Source organism: Aureobasidium subglaciale (assembly GCF_000721755.1).
Source record: "Aureobasidium subglaciale EXF-2481 unplaced genomic scaffold scaffold_3, whole genome shotgun sequence".
Lineage (NCBI taxonomy): Eukaryota > Fungi > Ascomycota > Dothideomycetes > Dothideales > Saccotheciaceae > Aureobasidium > Aureobasidium subglaciale.
The window spans coordinates 152,219-167,108 of NW_013566992.1; the positions used below are offsets into that span (position 1 = coordinate 152,219).

A 14,890-nucleotide genomic window follows, 5' to 3' on the forward strand; every position below is an offset into this window, starting at 1 on the left:
TGGCTTGGTTCTGAACACCACCCAAGCCGCGTCTGACATCGCAAATTACCATGCTTCCACGGCGGGTGCATTACCGCATTTTGATGGCAACAGTTTTCACAGTCTTATCACAACAGATTCCCCCCTGAGGAATATCAACAAAATCAATTTGAGCTCTGAAGCGGAGTAAGTCGATTTTTATGTGTTCTCATAGCGTTGCCAACGTCGCGTCATTCATCCCTCGATGTCGTGATCACACATCTGTACCTCACTCATCGCCTCGGAAGCACAACGCAACCAATAACATTGTTTTTCGACTCAAGCACCCTGTGTCAAGCTCATGAATTGCTTGTTACCGACCTGTTTTCAATTTTGGCTGAAATACGTAAATGGATCCGCAGTATATCTCAACAGCTAGTCAAGATGTAAGTACCGAAGTTGTGGATCTACAGGTGAATAAGATATAGGTCCTCTCTTTCCTGCTCCTATGTATTGAGCGCATTCTTCTTCATATTTCTCTGCTCTTGAATAGCCAGCTTCATTTACGATCAGTATCCAACGATGGCCGACCATGACAAAAAGCTACAGTCCGATCCCTACGCAGGAGAAAGGTTATCTCCAGCCAACACGTCTGACCTCGACGATAGCTACGAAGCGTACAAACGTCATGAAGGCGAATCAATTGATCTGGCCGAGGCAAAGCGAGTGCTACGAAAGATTGACATGCGCATCGTGCCAATTCTCTTCGTTGTCTACCTACTGCAATACCTCGACAAAAACTCGTTGAACTTTGCTGCGGCATATGGATTCAGAGAAGGAACACACCTCCATAGGCAGCAGTACTCATGGCTGGGCTCAATCTTCTACTTCGGATACCTCTGGGCACAATTTCCTGGAGGCTGGTTGTTGCAGAAACTGCCCATTGCGAAGTTCCTCGGTACCACGACTATCAGTGAGTTTCCACAACTTGATCGAGTCTTTATAGGGTACCCCTTACTGACATTCGAGTCTTGCAGTCTGGGGCATTATCCTCATCACCACCCCCGCATGCACAAACTTCGGCGGTGTAGCAACCAATCGCTTCCTCCTCGGAACCTTTGAAGCAGTAGTAAACCCAGGCTTCGTCCTCATTATGGGAATGTGGTGGACCGCCGCCGAGCAACCTCTCCGTCTCGAAGCATACTACTGCACAAACGGCATAGCAACGATGGTCGGTGGACTTCTTGGCTACGCCATCGGCCACATCACTTCTGGCTCCCTCGAACGCTGGATGTATGTTTTTATCATCTTCGGAAGCGTTAGCATTGTGTGGGGAGTTGTGGTGCTTCTGTTCCTCCCAGACTTGCCATCGACGGCTAAGTTCTTGACGGAGAGGGAGAGGTATGTGGCTGTAGAGAGGGTCGCAAGTAACAAGCAGGGTGTTAAGAACAGTCACTTCAAAAAGTATCAATTGATCCAGACATTACAAGATCCAAAGACGTGGATTTTGTTTGTCATGGCTGTGGGAGCACAAGTTCCCAACTCGGCTATCACGAGTGTAAGCTATTATCTTGAATTGACCCAAAGACATCTCGAAGCTAATGCTCATGACAGTTCACATCTATCATCGTCGGTTCCTTCGGCTTCGACACTCTCGGAACCCAATATCTCCAGATCCCCGGTGGCTTCATTCAATTCGCCGCGCTCCTCGGTGGTGGATTTATCTGCTCCCACTACCCAAACTCCCGCTGCATCGCCATGATTGTCGCAAATCTCGTTTGCATCCTCGGCGCCGCCATGTTGGTCGGTCTCCCTGATAGCAATAGATGGGGTCGTCTTGTAGCACTATGGCTTTGTTATTTCCAAGGCTTAGGCTTCAGCATGTCCTTGACGATGATCAGCAGCAATGTGGCTGGATACACAAAGAAACAATGTACTGGCACGATTTTGTTTGTGGGGTACTGTGTTGGTAATATCATTGGTGAGTTTCCTCCTCTACTTCCCGCAGAGACTTGACACTGACTAGAGGAAAACAGGACCCCAGACTTTCAGAGACAGCGAAAAGCCGGGTTATCACAGCGCGTATATCGCCATGCTGGTTGGTTACTCGGTGAAGCTTGCTATGGTCGTTGTGCTTTATGTATACATGTTTGCGGCGAACAAGAAGCGCGACAAGGAGGCTGGTGACATGACGGCCGAGGAAGAGAGGCTAGCTATTGAGCAGGGCATGCATGATCAGACCGAGTACGACAACAAAGGCTTTAGGTATACACTGTAGTCAGCTATTTGCGAGATCTGTATTTCTGCTATCCTCAAATTAAAGCTCAGATCGGGAAAATCTCTCATGGGCTTTTCGAATTTGAAGACGAATTCTGCCGCCTGGAGAATACGCCGAAAATCCTGATAGGCTCCTAATCTCAGATACGGCATGACGTGACCGGGAGTAAAAACACAACCTTGATGTACGTGATGCAGTCATGGTCAAGATTCCTGACATCAATCATCATAGCATTCGGGGGATATCCTTAATGGCGTTGGATTGATTGCAAAAGGCCGCGTTCACCGTAGGCGCAGTTGCGAGGATAAATGCTCCGGGTGAAACGGACTTCTCAATGTTGACATGTGAGAGGCTCGCTGCTTTCGGCTTTATCGAGTGTCTCTGGACCATTGTCCTGATCCTTCGAAAGACAAGGGTCAAGCTGCTCTTAGGTCGGCAACATGTCTAGAGTACCCAAGCGAGCTGCTCGGGCGCCTCACAGATCAAGTTTAGACTAAGGACTGAGACGGCAAATTACCGGACGTTACCCATCCATACACGAAGATAACCTGGATTAGGCTGTTGGACTGATCCGAATGTGCTTCTGGATGGACGTAGCCGCTGAGTTATTTTCGTGATGCTTACCTAGGCGCTCGAACAAGGACAAGATGAAAAGCACAGACATCGTCGCCGCCAAGACTCAGAAGGATCGGGCCGTGCCCCAGGCCAGGCACCTGTGTGCTCGACTCCCACAAGCTGATGCGCTTAGGAACCGGTCAAGGGCTGATACATGCCTAAATACTCTCCATTCTGCAGATTCTACGAGGCTGCCCTAGTGCTCATACAGTTTGCCGCTTTAGGAATGAGCCCATCTTGTCTCAGCGCGTGAGACGCTGCCCCTCTATCGGGTGAGTATGTGCTATCTGTTGAACAATCTCGAGTCATGCACGCTTGCTCCGCAGGTACTTTGGCCATCCCGTCGTCAGGCCTTTACAGGCCCGGACAACACGGGAAGTAAGCCACATAAGACCTTACTCGTGGGGAGACTCGCATGCGCTCCTTCTGCGGCCCGCAAGCGTAAGTCACACATCTTTCATGGCTGTGGGCATGCATCTAGACATCCACTTCTCTCATCCTTTCACATGTTTGCGAGTGTCGTCAAACACGAGTGTCGCTGTGGAAGTTAATTCACGGATCGTTACATCCTCGTCGTACCGATATGCAATCGGGCCATACTTCTACGTATGTTGGACAATGCATCTACACGACTGGCTGCTAGCCTTGTGCTCCACGCTGGGCAATTCGCTGTTCTGGCTAATGGTACATACCAGGGAGCTCGAAGATCGATATCTGGCCCCCATGTCTTATCGAAAGGCAGCAAGTGGAGCTCCGCCTCAGCTCTGATCCTGTTCGAAGGATGGGTGCATAATTGCCGAGCTCTCAAGCCAACACTGCAACGCTTCCTTCGCTCTGAAAGACTTTTATCCCACATGCAGTTGTTGTTGCAGATGGCATCACTGCCGATAGCGTCTGACCAAGCTCAGACCTTTAGAAAGGTGTTTCCGCCGCACTTCTCTGACGTTTGCATCTACACCAACTCTGCCGTTATCTATCATGTTCTCAACCTTCAAATTCCGAAACTCCAGTCGCATGACTCAGATTGACGTCCAAGCAGCGAAGGAGACACTCAGTAGAGGTAAAGGCATACGCAAAGCCTGTAACTCATGTCGAGTAGGTCGGGTATGCCGTCTTTGTTGCCAGTGGAAGGCTCATGTGCTGACACGATAGACACAGTGCAGGTGCTCAGGCCAGAGATCTGGCTGTGATAGGTGCAGAGATAAGGACCTTGAGTGTGTCTACGAAGAGTCTTCAACTAGGACAAAGAGAAGATTCGCTACACAGGCGCGTAGCCTTGCCAGCCCAAACGGCGATATCATGACCTCGGGCATAGGAGACCTAGACGGACCACTTACTCTCGGGACTGCTGGCTGGAATGAGTCCTCTGAAGGACAATCGCCGAACCGTGGCATGAGTGAAGTAGAGCTTGGCATTGGATCTTTGACGGACTTCCCGGTCCCACCATCCATCATTCCCGGTGCGGATATCAATCACGATCGTGTTGATTTTGACCCCAACAATACGGGTACAAGCTCACCCGGATCATTTGACTTCGAATCATACTTCAACACGTCTGACCGAGGCAGCGGGGATGACTTCCTCAATACATACGATTTGGATGGTATGGACATACACTCCTCAATACACCAAGATGAACCATTTCCTTTTGCTGCCGAAATTTGCGCACAGCCTACATCGATAGGGGTAGCTTGCATGCAACCACCCAAAGAGCTGGAAACATACGACCCCAATAGACTGCAAGTACTTGAATACGAGCCCGAATCTTGTGTCAAAGACCGCGATGCGCGGGACGTATCGTCGAACACCATCGTTGGCGAAGCGGCTTCAGCTCCTACCCGAGAACAGCCATGTTCTCCAAGCTCTACCGAGGCCTCCTCCAGCTATGCCTCTCATACTAGATCACTTAGGTCGTTGACGTCGAGGTCATCCGCGTCGTCGACATCCCTTTGCGACTGTATGGCACAAGCAACTTCCTTGCTTGAGGAGTTAGAAGTCATCATGACACAAGGTCTTACGCAGCCGGATCATTCGCTCAAAGTCCATCGCCAAGCGATGTCCTATACTACGGACATTCTCGATTGTACTATCTGCCGAAAGTCACATTCCTTGATCACCTTGTTAGTGCTAGTGGCGGCGCGCTTGGTTGAAATTATCAGCCCCATGTGCGAAACCGTGAGCACGAACACACAATTGAAACTTGGAGAATACGACGTGGATCCTCACGAGGAATGGCCTGAACTTGCTCGATGTCTGATATCAATGCAACTTGGAAAGTTGCGAGATGTGCTCAGGAGGTTGTGGTCTGTTTCCGATGGTCCGTCGTACGATATGCATCGTAAGATGCTTTCTCGTGCTTGTGATGGCTTTCGCGAATGTTGGGTTGATCTCAAGGGCTGACGAACAAGTCGAAGACATAAATTGTGTGTTCATGTACGCTCGCTTGAACTGAATGAGGTATGGCTGGCCGAGTCCGGCGCTGTCTGGCAAGATTACATCATGCACGAAGTCTTTCTATTGTTCACATGCCACTGAGTGAGATGTAGCTACGACGGACCTTTCAAATGATGTGAAAAAAAACTGGCTATATACTCCTAAGACATTGTCTCTTTGGAACAAACGCGTGCCAAGAACGTGTTAAGAGTTTCCACGACATGAGAAATCGCTCGAACTACGCATGTCCAGGGTCTCAGATCTCTGGGGGAGAAGCACGTTACTGGGAAATTCCTGCGGCCGAAAGCGGTAATGTCCGGTGCTGCGCGATAGCAGACCAGGCCTTTGGCAGGATCCAGCTCCATTAACTGACGCTCGACTATATGGAACCTTTTCGTCCGTGAACCAAGCAGTCAGCTCACCCATCTACAGCCAATCATGTCTGATGGACCAAACTGGACAGGAGCCCATATCCAATGGCCAGCGAATGTTGGAATCAAGGGCATCGAGATATATTTTCCGTCTAAGGTATGTGTAACCATGCAAGTTGTGACGATGCGAAAGCTGAATGGAGTCAAGTATGTTGACCAGACAGATCTGGAAGCACATGACGGCATCAGCGCCGGAAAATATACTATCGGTCTTGGCCAGAAGCAAATGAGTTTTTGCGACGACAGAGAAGGTTAGTGCACCTTGATCATCAAAAGAATGATTCTGTGCGACTGTACTGATTGCAAGTCAGACATATACTCATTCAGTCTCACCGTGGTATCTTCGTTGATCAGAAAATACGATATTCAGCCAGCATCCATTGGAAGGCTTGAAGTCGGCACCGAAACGCTACTTGACAAGTCGAAGTCTGTAAAATCTGTCTTGATGCAACTTTTTGAAGAGTCTGGCAATACCGATGTTGAAGGTGTCGACACGATAAACGCTTGTTATGGCGGCACAAACGCCTTCTTCAATGCTGTGCAATGGATCGAATCAAGCCACTGGGACGGCAGAGATGCCATTGTCGTAGCCGGAGACATTGCAATTTACGACAAGGGACCTGCTCGCCCTACAGGAGGTGCTGGTGCTGTTGCTCTCTGGATCGGTCCCAATGCACCTATCGTGTGCGAATCTGGTCGTCGAGGATCGTACATGCAGCATGCATACGACTTTTACAAGCCAAACTTCAAAGCTGAGTATCCGGTCGTCGATGGCCATCTCTCGATTGACTGCTACTTCAAAGCCCTCGATGCTTGCTACTCTGCATACACAGCACGAGCAGCAGCAATGGACAAACGAGTGGCGCATGTTCAGAGCGCCTACGTCAATGCCGAGTCAAACCGAGGCAAGCAACATAAGGGGATAACTTCACCTCCTAGTCCTCCGGACGAAGCCGATGCACTTGCTCTGGTCGAGAACCATAAGCCACAAGTCTCAACACTCCAGAAGTTTGATCTCATGTGTTTCCATTCGCCAAACTGCAAGCTCGTGGCAAAATCATTTGCACGCCTCAACTTCCTGGACTTCAAACATGGCCAAGAGCACGATACCCTGGAAGATTTGCGCAACAACTTTGACCCTCTCACTATCGCAGATCCCACCAAAGATAAAGTGGTTGAGAGCGCCTTCATGAAGTCAAGTGCAGATCTGTTCTCCGCAAAGGTCGATTCGAGCTTGCTTCTCGCGCGATCGTGTGGTAACATGTATACCGCAAGCTTGTTCGGAGGTTTAGCCAGCTTGATCGCGTCAAGAGACAGTGAGAGTCTCCTGACCAAACGTATTGGTATGTTTTCATATGGCTCTGGGCTCGCAAGTTCGATGTTCTCGCTTCGCATTGTCGGGGATACGCAGAACATGCGGGAAGCAATGAATCTTGACTCTCGGCTCGCGGCGAGAATTAGATGCACTCCTACCGAGTTTGAGAATGTAAGTGACGATGTTTCTCTCTCGAGTGGATAGAAGTTCTTGTATGATGGCTAACATTTATTCTAGGCTTTGGCTCTGAGAGAAGATGCGTATGGAAAGTCGGACCGGGCTCCAATTGGGGATCGCAAAGCTCTGGTGCCTGGGACTTGGTATCTCAATAATGTTGATCAACTCTATCGTAGAAGCTATGAGGTAGCCGCTTGAGGAAGTAGAATGGGGCATTTCATAGCTAGTGTATGTTGTCAACCAAGGTTCCCTTAATCTTCTCAGAGCGTCCGATGTATCCAAACTCGAATACACTGCATCTATTCTAACAAGATGAACACTTCCATATGATGCATCTAACATCCTAAGTCAAACGACATACCAATCTATCACTCTTCCCTCGGCTTCCAAAGTTCAAGCAGTCGTCTTCCTCCTGATCCTGAACGGCAACTTTGGCTTCGGTGGCAGCATCCCGATAGGGAAATAGTCCATGTTGGGCTCAATATGCATGTCAGGGTCAAGGAGTTCAATGTCAAAAGCGGTGCTGATCAGTGCAAAGGTCGCTAACATCTCGTTTTTGGCGAAGAAACGACCCGGACAGATGTGAGCACCTCCTCCGTAGGGGACCCAGCCTCCTGCAGAGACTCGCTCCATACTGAACTTGATTTCTGGGTCAGTCTTGGTTGATGTGTTATCATGATCGGAAGGTGACTTGGTGACCGTGGGGCCTTCCTTGTCTGTTTGGAGAACTCTTGCTGGTCCGACTCGAACTTCATCGTCTGGAACCCCGAGGAAACGATCAGACCAGAATTTGTCGATTGGGTGAAAGTCATCCGGTGTTCCCTGATTCCAAAGATCGGTATTGTGATGCGCGGTACGGCTGGAGAGTACGATAAGTTTGCCTCGGGGAAAGCGCCAGCGTCCTAGTATATAGTCATTACGCTCTGGAGAACGCATCAGAGCTGCGGTCATGTACAAACGAAGTATCTCGGCATAGCAAGACTGTAGAAGAGCAGATGAGCCCAAGACATGTACGTCAAGGTTGAAAGGATCCGGACTTGGTTCGCCAGATGGGAGCTTGATACGTGCAGCGGAGACTTCCTTCCTGACTCTGAGTAAGAGTTCGGGTGAACGCGTCAGCTCCAGCACGAACCAGACTGTTGCAGGTACTGCGTTGGCATTCATTCTAGGGAGTTTTAGTACCTAATCCGAGGTTGTCAACAGGTTAGGACAGGTACTTACGCGAATATCATGGCGAGATCTTCAGAGGCCTTGGCCTCAGCTGATAGATGCTCAGTTTTAGTAGCATAAGCATATCGTTCCTTCATAATCTTCGCTCCCCAGTACTCATCCCATATCGAGTCATCTGCTCTCGGTTCGCAGCCAGCATGCTCCACGGCATGCGAATGCCAGCGCATGATCGCACCCAAAACTCTATCTCGTGCTCTGTAAGCTGCACGATTGGTCCAGCGAGGGAGTCCTTTGCCGTAGACAGGTATGAAACGCATGTACTCCCAGAAATCATCAGCGCTGGTTGGGCTGAGTCGCTCAAAGTGGGGTCCGCACATTGCTCGCATGGCCGACCTGAATAACTCCTTCTGTAGCCAGTCCTGGAAGTCTGGCAATTCAGTCCATTGGTCATCAGAGATGTGCTCAGAAGACATGATGCGCATCTTGAAAGTCTCCACGAACCTCTCAGTCATGCCTTGTAAATGTGCACCATTGAGATACTTGCTCGCCGCATGATGACGCATAAAGCCAACTCTATGGTGAGCAGGTACATTGGTGCCTGGTAGAGGATTAGGCGCAACTCCCGAGTTGTCACTCTGATAGAAGTTTTTGGCGGCCGAGGGGAGATCAAAGAGAAGTTGCATGACCATCAGCACGCCCACGCCAGAACGAAGATCTCGCGAGCCTCTCAGGACAAGATCAAAGTGCTCAGCACTGGAGAGCACATATGCTTTCAATGGACCCAAGCGTACGCGCACAGGGATGGTAGATCCAAATCGATCACTATGTCTGTCAGATACGACGTGGAGACTGTCTTGAGAAGCTCGCTTACTGTATTCTTCTCGTAAATGCTGGGGTGTCGATCAAGAAAGAAGGCAGATTACCAATAAAAGGTATCCAGTAAGGGACGATTGGAGGCTCGGATATACCAGTGGACTTGACAGTTCGTAAACTTTTGGTACTTGTCACAAAGTACGTCAAACATGGTATGAACACGACCAAGACGCCAAAGACCGAGAGCCTATGGTCATCTAGAGCGGAGAAATCAGTCAAAAAGTCCAAGAACATGGTACAAAAATTGTGTGTGTACAAGCGTGAATTACTAGCAACAATAGCGAAGACTATCTTTCTACCATAGTCATACAATGATATAAAAGCTCCCAAGTACCCAAGTATTCCTTCTTGTTCCGGCATTTTCCTAGATTGGCAACGCCCACGTCAAGCGTCACACGTTTGGGCGCGTCTGCTGGCCGAAGTAGCAGTAGCTCTAATTTACAACACTGGACATTTCGGGTGCACATTTTGACACTGAACTGACACGCCCCAACGTTGAGTCGTTCGAGAAAAGACATGTAGGTTCAAATTATGGCTGAGCTATGCTGGACTATTGGTTTGAAGCAAACGAAAAGAGAAAGAGATACCAAAAACACTGTCTTATACCGAAGTTTCGAGCTGATATCTCAGATGGTGTGCTCCTTCAATGTGTCCTGAGTCCAATCCCAGAGCTTGCCAGCAAGAACTTTGTCGTTGGTCCACTTTGTGTGTGTACCAGGCTCACCAACAGGCTCGTAGAAGGCTCCACTGGTGATCCCGTCGCGAGGTACAGTGCAAGCCCAGATGCCGTTCAGAACACCTTGCTCAGGAGTGACCATCTTGTTGAAGTTGGTCATGTACACAATGCTTCGGTCCATGAAGCTTAACCCGGTGACCATATCAGTCTTGATGACACCGGGATGAACGACTGCAGTGGATAGAGCAGGATACTTGCGTGCAAGCTCAGCCATGTAAAGGACAATGGCGAGCTTACTCTGTCCGTAACGTGTCCACTTTGAGCCGAATCCATAGTCCTGTGTCGTCTTGAGATCCTTGAAGATGATGCCTTCATTCTTTGGGGCGACGGTGAAGCCAGTAGACGTGAGCGACACCACGCGGGCATCTCCGTATCTCTCGGCGGTACGAAGTAAAGTCGGCAGCAGATGTTTGATGAGAAGTGCATGGCCCAGATGATTGGTAGCAAATTGGATCTCGAATCCGTCTTTGCTCAAGGCAGGAGGACAGGCCATGATGCCGGCGTTGCACAAAAGGATATCGAGACGGTCGGTTTGGGCGACAAGCGTCTTCGCAGCCTCATCAATAGTGCTCAAGGAGCCAAGGTCCATCTTCACAAAGGAGACTCCAACGCCTGGCGCCAATCTCTTGAGCTCATTGATCACGTCGTTAGCCTTAGGTTGGCTACGTCCGCTGATGTAAATGTGAGCGGGCCTCTGACCGGCAAACACAGTTGCAGCTCGGCGACCGAGACCAGCAGTACCTGTAATATCATATTAGCAGGCGCAAAGAGTTGCAATCGTTTTGCATCACATACCACCAGTGACAAAGATTACTTTGCCGGTCAAGTCTGGGATCTTGGTAAATTCGGAGTGCTTCATTTTGCGACCGCGGGGAGTTGTGATGAATAGAGCTCGGGGGCGTGAAAGCGAGGGAGAAGAAGAATATCTTGAAGGATGGACATAGACATGTTGGTTGTCATGGAAGGGGAGCTTGTTTCACCCCTCTGCATGGCTCCTGCCCTGATTCGTAGAAGCCCCCACGCTTCCATAAATGATCATACTCACGACTCGCTTGGGTATGTGTTTGTGTGCAGGCTCCCAAGCTGCAGTTGAGGAACGCGCACTAGCCAACCAAGGCAGCCACAAACGCCATATGCAGCTTCGTTATCACCTACTTCTCCAATGGGAATTTCCCGCACCAATCAGAAAATACAACCTCATGGATGGTGGTTTTTACAGGGTCTCCGGATTTAATGCGGTCGCAGAGGTCCGTTCGGTGCAACATGGACTCACTCGGCCGGTGTAGGTGGGTGCGACATGCAAAATGATCGTCCCGTCACCGCTCCTAAAATTGCTTCAGCCTCTTCATCGTCGGATATTGCTCAACGCCCGACTGGGAATATTGCGTGTGTCCAAATATCATGCTGAGTCTTCAACAGAGATCATGTGGAAAATTCGCAAGGTAAGGGGAGACTCACAGTCCGAACGTCATCATTGCCAAGCAAGCCGAACCGATGCTTGAATTAGCGCTGCCGTTCTCGTTTGGGGTACTGCCCTTGTCGCTCTGCATCATATTCAGTGCTGTATGTTATGCATGTCTGAAATTGACAAGACGCGATCAGCGCTATATCGCTGGTATACCAATCGTTGGTGGGCAGAGTCAGAATGAGATTAGACAGAGCCGCCTCAGGTTCGTCTCTGAGGCTAAGAACATGCTTCAAGAGGGATACTCAAAGGCACGTTTTGTTTCTTTCAATTGAACTCCGGACAAATGAGACAAACAGGGCAGACAGCTGACCAATCTCGCGACAAAGTGTGATGATCACTTGTTCTATGTTCCCACGAAGCTGGGTGAACGGTTGATGTTGCCCGTAAGGTATTTGGAGGACCTCAAAACTGCGCCTATCCAGGATGTGGACTTTGTTGGTACTTTTATTGAGGTAAGATCCCAATCGTGGTCATTCGAGATCTATGTTATGCTCACAGAATAAGATGTTTGAGGGTAAGTACACCACGTTCGGCAGCAGGTCTACGTTACATCCTCGTGTGGTCAGAACCTCGCTCAATGCGAATGTTGGTAGGCCTATTTGACAACCCTTTCAATTTAAACTTCAGTTTCACTGACTCAGCCGACAGAAAAGATAATGCCCGACATACATGCAGAGGTCAGAGACGCTTTTGAAGCAATCTGGCCTGACTCGGAAGGTGAGTTTGGTACCTCAACATCCTGTGGAAAGCATGCTCATCGCACTGACGTGTTGTTAGACTGGACGGCTGTACCAGTTGTTGATTGTATCACTAGAATCGTGGCTCGAGTTTCAGGGCGCATGTTTGGCGGTCCAGAGCTCAGTCGTAACGATGAGTGGGTGATGACTAGTATCAGATTCGCTCTTAATGGGTTCGCGGCAGCACAGAAGCTGAAGTTGTGGCCGGAAGTCTTGAAGCCCTTCGCCGCTCCCTTCATCTCAGAATTGAAGGCGATCAGAGAAGATTACCGAAGTGCGGAGAAGGCGGCTCTGCCTATACTGGAACAAAGGAAGACATCGAACAAGAAGGCAAATGATTTGCTGACATGGATGGCAGAGAATGCAAGAGGAGAAGAAGCTGAGCTGAAATTCGTCTCGCATATTCTGCTCAAGGTCAGCTTTGCAGCAATACACACGAGTGCCGCCGCTCCGTGTCAGCTCATATTTGATCTTTGCCAGTATTCGCAGTATGTCGATGTACTCAGAGACGAAATACGGAAGAACACAACCATCGAAGATCACCAAACTCTGCCAAAAGTTGGCAACCTGATCAAGCTTGACAGTATCATGAAGGAAAGCCAAAGGATCAACCCTCTGCTACTCAGTAAGCGACCCTGAACACAAGATTCGCCCGCATACTGACCTCTGAGTCACTTTTGAGCGTATCATAACACGCGATTATGCTCTGAAAGATGGTCTGGTGATCCCAGCACATACAACTATCGGTATGCCCACCCAAGCCATCAACATGGATCCAGAGCACTATTACGAGCCCGACAAATTTGATGGCCTGCGATTCTACAACCTGAAAGTTGCTGGAACTAGTGCAAGTAAGACCGACTATGTGGCTAGCAATGGCGCCAGTCTCAATTTTGGCTATGGTCGTCATGCTTGCCCTGGGCGTTGGTTTGCAGCCAACGAAATCAAGTCTATCATGGCATATCTACTTCTAAATTACGACATCAAATTCGCAGATGGACAAAGTAGACCGGAGAACCTGCAGGTCGAAACGCAGAATCTCCCGAACCCTACCGCCACGGTACTTAGTCGGAGGATTCGCCGATCCTAGTGCTAGTCATTACTCCGGTCTTTTGAATGCTGTATAGAAGTCCACGTCTTGATTCAATCCTGAATGAATGGATCATTTACCACCATTTAGCTCCGGTTTCGTTCGGGAGCTGTATCTCCTCTAGGCATTGCGTGATGGACAACTATCAGAAATGATAGCTCAAAATCATAATCAACGAGACTTCTTCGAGTTTAAAGTCCAAACTTGTACATCTTACGGCGTCATTTGGCCAGGCAATATGGACGGGAAACGAAGATGAATACTGCGTCATAACTTCGGTCGAGGTATGAGCGCGAGTACACACCTATGTCTACCCATGTTTGATTTGCAAGGAGAATTCACTGTCTGAAGGATGTCAATCACGACGAATATGTGGGCAAAAGATGATTTGGAATGGCATTACTCGAGGGTATTCAGCATCCTTCAACAGGAGCTCTGCTATTTCATCTTGTATCTCAAAGTCGTACGACTCCAGAGTTCATTACCGCTCATCTGATACTCCAAGCCTTTAATGTAAGCATTGACACTTGCGCTGCAACCCTCAGCGATTGCTTTATTGTACATAGCGTCATGCTCACGCTCCCACTCTCGAGTCATGGCCCAAAGAACTCGTTTTGCGGCTTCAATGTTGATACCAGCTGAGCCAGCCAGAACCTGAACAGCAGAACAAAGAGCAGAGCCCTCCTTATGTCCATGCTGAGACGCGAGTAATTCTTTCTCCCAGCTGTAAATATCGTTGACGACTGAGATCTGCTTCGAGCAATTTTGCTCTACTGATGACATGGTGGAGAGCTCTTCCCCTGTCAGATGCAAGTCCATGGAGAAACGCATCAATGCTGATAACAGCCTACGAAGTGTAAGCAAAGAGACGTTGACTCTATGGCGCTTGACTTACGCTTTTCCGACGTCTCTCTCGCGATATTCCAAATATCTACCGAGTTCGGTTATCTGAAGTCGCGTACGATCTGTTTGTGCCCTCATGAATGTGAAAACAGGCTCGAGGACTTCATTGGCAAGCTCCTCATCATGATCGCGCATACTCTTCCAGAGATCGTAGAAGATATACTCGACGGGCTCAGATCCTACACATTGTTCAGTCTTTGTTAAGAATTAGATCAACTGCCAGGACGACCTACGGTCTGGTGAAACATGACCCCTGGCAATTGGCATAAGTCTGGCATTGTATGCTTCTCCTTCTTCGAATGACATGTCCTCGAGCACATCTGTTACAATCAGCTCTAAGCGAGACAAGCATAGGATAGGTAGTTCACATACCATCAATCAAGAACAGGACGGTCAACAAGCGGCATGCAAAATGAATGCGGTCATCTTTGGCAAGTGGAAAGTACAAGCAAGTGACTCTCGAGAAGCCAGCACCGATAAAAGTCTTCTCTGCTTTTGCATTGGGGAAGGGCCAGTGCTTTAGAAAGTAACCATCGACTTCCTCGGAGACTTCATCAACTCGTGGATGGCACAGAGCTTCCCAAGTTGAAGAGGGAATCGTCCACTCCGGTGTTGACTTGCTCCTCACGTTTGGTGCGTCCGCAGGCAAGACTATGGGAAGCGTCGTTGCGGATTGTACGAGAGACATGGTTGCAGATTGAGACGC

The 14,890-nt window shown here is 49.1% G+C and overlaps 8 protein-coding genes across 8 annotated transcripts; 5 read left to right on the forward strand and 3 right to left on the reverse strand.

Moving 5' to 3' along the window:
* Nucleotides 1–540: 540 nt before the first annotated feature.
* AUEXF2481DRAFT_26559 (uncharacterized protein) lies at nt 541–2,236 on the forward strand (the record flags this gene model as incomplete). Its single annotated transcript, XM_013491246.1, has 4 exons — nt 541–931; nt 996–1,516; nt 1,573–1,939; nt 1,995–2,236. 4 exons carry the CDS (start codon nt 541–543, stop codon nt 2,234–2,236), a joined length of 1,521 nt encoding a protein of 506 aa, XP_013346700.1.
* A 743-nt stretch (nt 2,237–2,979) lies between these two features.
* On the forward strand, nt 2,980–4,044 carry AUEXF2481DRAFT_471577 (uncharacterized protein). Its single transcript, XM_013491564.1, has 3 exons — nt 2,980–3,457; nt 3,547–3,950; nt 4,010–4,044. Exons 1-2 carry the CDS (start codon nt 3,311–3,313, stop codon nt 3,877–3,879), a joined length of 480 nt encoding a protein of 159 aa, XP_013347018.1. The 5' UTR covers nt 2,980–3,310; the 3' UTR covers nt 3,880–3,950; nt 4,010–4,044.
* On the forward strand, nt 3,869–5,487 carry AUEXF2481DRAFT_471676 (uncharacterized protein). Its single transcript, XM_013491565.1, has 2 exons — nt 3,869–3,950; nt 4,010–5,487. Exon 2 carries the CDS (start codon nt 4,151–4,153, stop codon nt 5,249–5,251), a length of 1,101 nt encoding a protein of 366 aa, XP_013347019.1. The 5' UTR covers nt 3,869–3,950; nt 4,010–4,150; the 3' UTR covers nt 5,252–5,487.
* Nucleotides 5,488–7,503, forward strand: AUEXF2481DRAFT_471264 (uncharacterized protein). Its single transcript, XM_013491566.1, has 4 exons — nt 5,488–5,812; nt 5,864–5,966; nt 6,027–7,201; nt 7,268–7,503. The coding sequence occupies exons 1-4, from the start codon at nt 5,723–5,725 to the stop codon at nt 7,403–7,405; spliced, it is 1,506 nt and encodes a 501-aa protein (XP_013347020.1). The 5' UTR covers nt 5,488–5,722; the 3' UTR covers nt 7,406–7,503.
* AUEXF2481DRAFT_36667 (uncharacterized protein) lies at nt 7,119–9,500 on the reverse strand. Its single transcript, XM_013491349.1, has 3 exons — nt 8,429–9,500; nt 7,268–8,372; nt 7,119–7,201 (listed from the first exon to the last, which is right to left on the reverse strand). The coding sequence occupies exons 1-2, from the start codon at nt 9,064–9,066 to the stop codon at nt 7,601–7,603; spliced, it is 1,410 nt and encodes a 469-aa protein (XP_013346803.1). The 5' UTR covers nt 9,067–9,500; the 3' UTR covers nt 7,119–7,201; nt 7,268–7,600.
* Nucleotides 9,501–9,876: 376 nt separating this feature from the next.
* Nucleotides 9,877–10,845, reverse strand: AUEXF2481DRAFT_26563 (uncharacterized protein; the record flags this gene model as incomplete). The annotated part of the gene is made up of 2 exons (XM_013491247.1): nt 9,877–10,727; nt 10,782–10,845. The coding sequence occupies 2 exons, from the start codon at nt 10,843–10,845 to the stop codon at nt 9,877–9,879; spliced, it is 915 nt and encodes a 304-aa protein (XP_013346701.1).
* Nucleotides 10,846–11,402: 557 nt separating this feature from the next.
* On the forward strand, nt 11,403–13,469 carry AUEXF2481DRAFT_36669 (uncharacterized protein). Its single transcript, XM_013491350.1, has 5 exons — nt 11,403–11,906; nt 11,959–12,043; nt 12,103–12,171; nt 12,232–12,816; nt 12,863–13,469. The coding sequence occupies exons 1-5, from the start codon at nt 11,829–11,831 to the stop codon at nt 13,279–13,281; spliced, it is 1,236 nt and encodes a 411-aa protein (XP_013346804.1). The 5' UTR covers nt 11,403–11,828; the 3' UTR covers nt 13,282–13,469.
* A 250-nt stretch (nt 13,470–13,719) lies between these two features.
* Nucleotides 13,720–14,872, reverse strand: AUEXF2481DRAFT_2144 (uncharacterized protein; the record flags this gene model as incomplete). The annotated part of the gene is made up of 4 exons (XM_013491147.1): nt 13,720–14,128; nt 14,177–14,363; nt 14,418–14,504; nt 14,557–14,872. The coding sequence occupies 4 exons, from the start codon at nt 14,870–14,872 to the stop codon at nt 13,720–13,722; spliced, it is 999 nt and encodes a 332-aa protein (XP_013346601.1).
* Nucleotides 14,873–14,890: the final 18 nt, after the last annotated feature.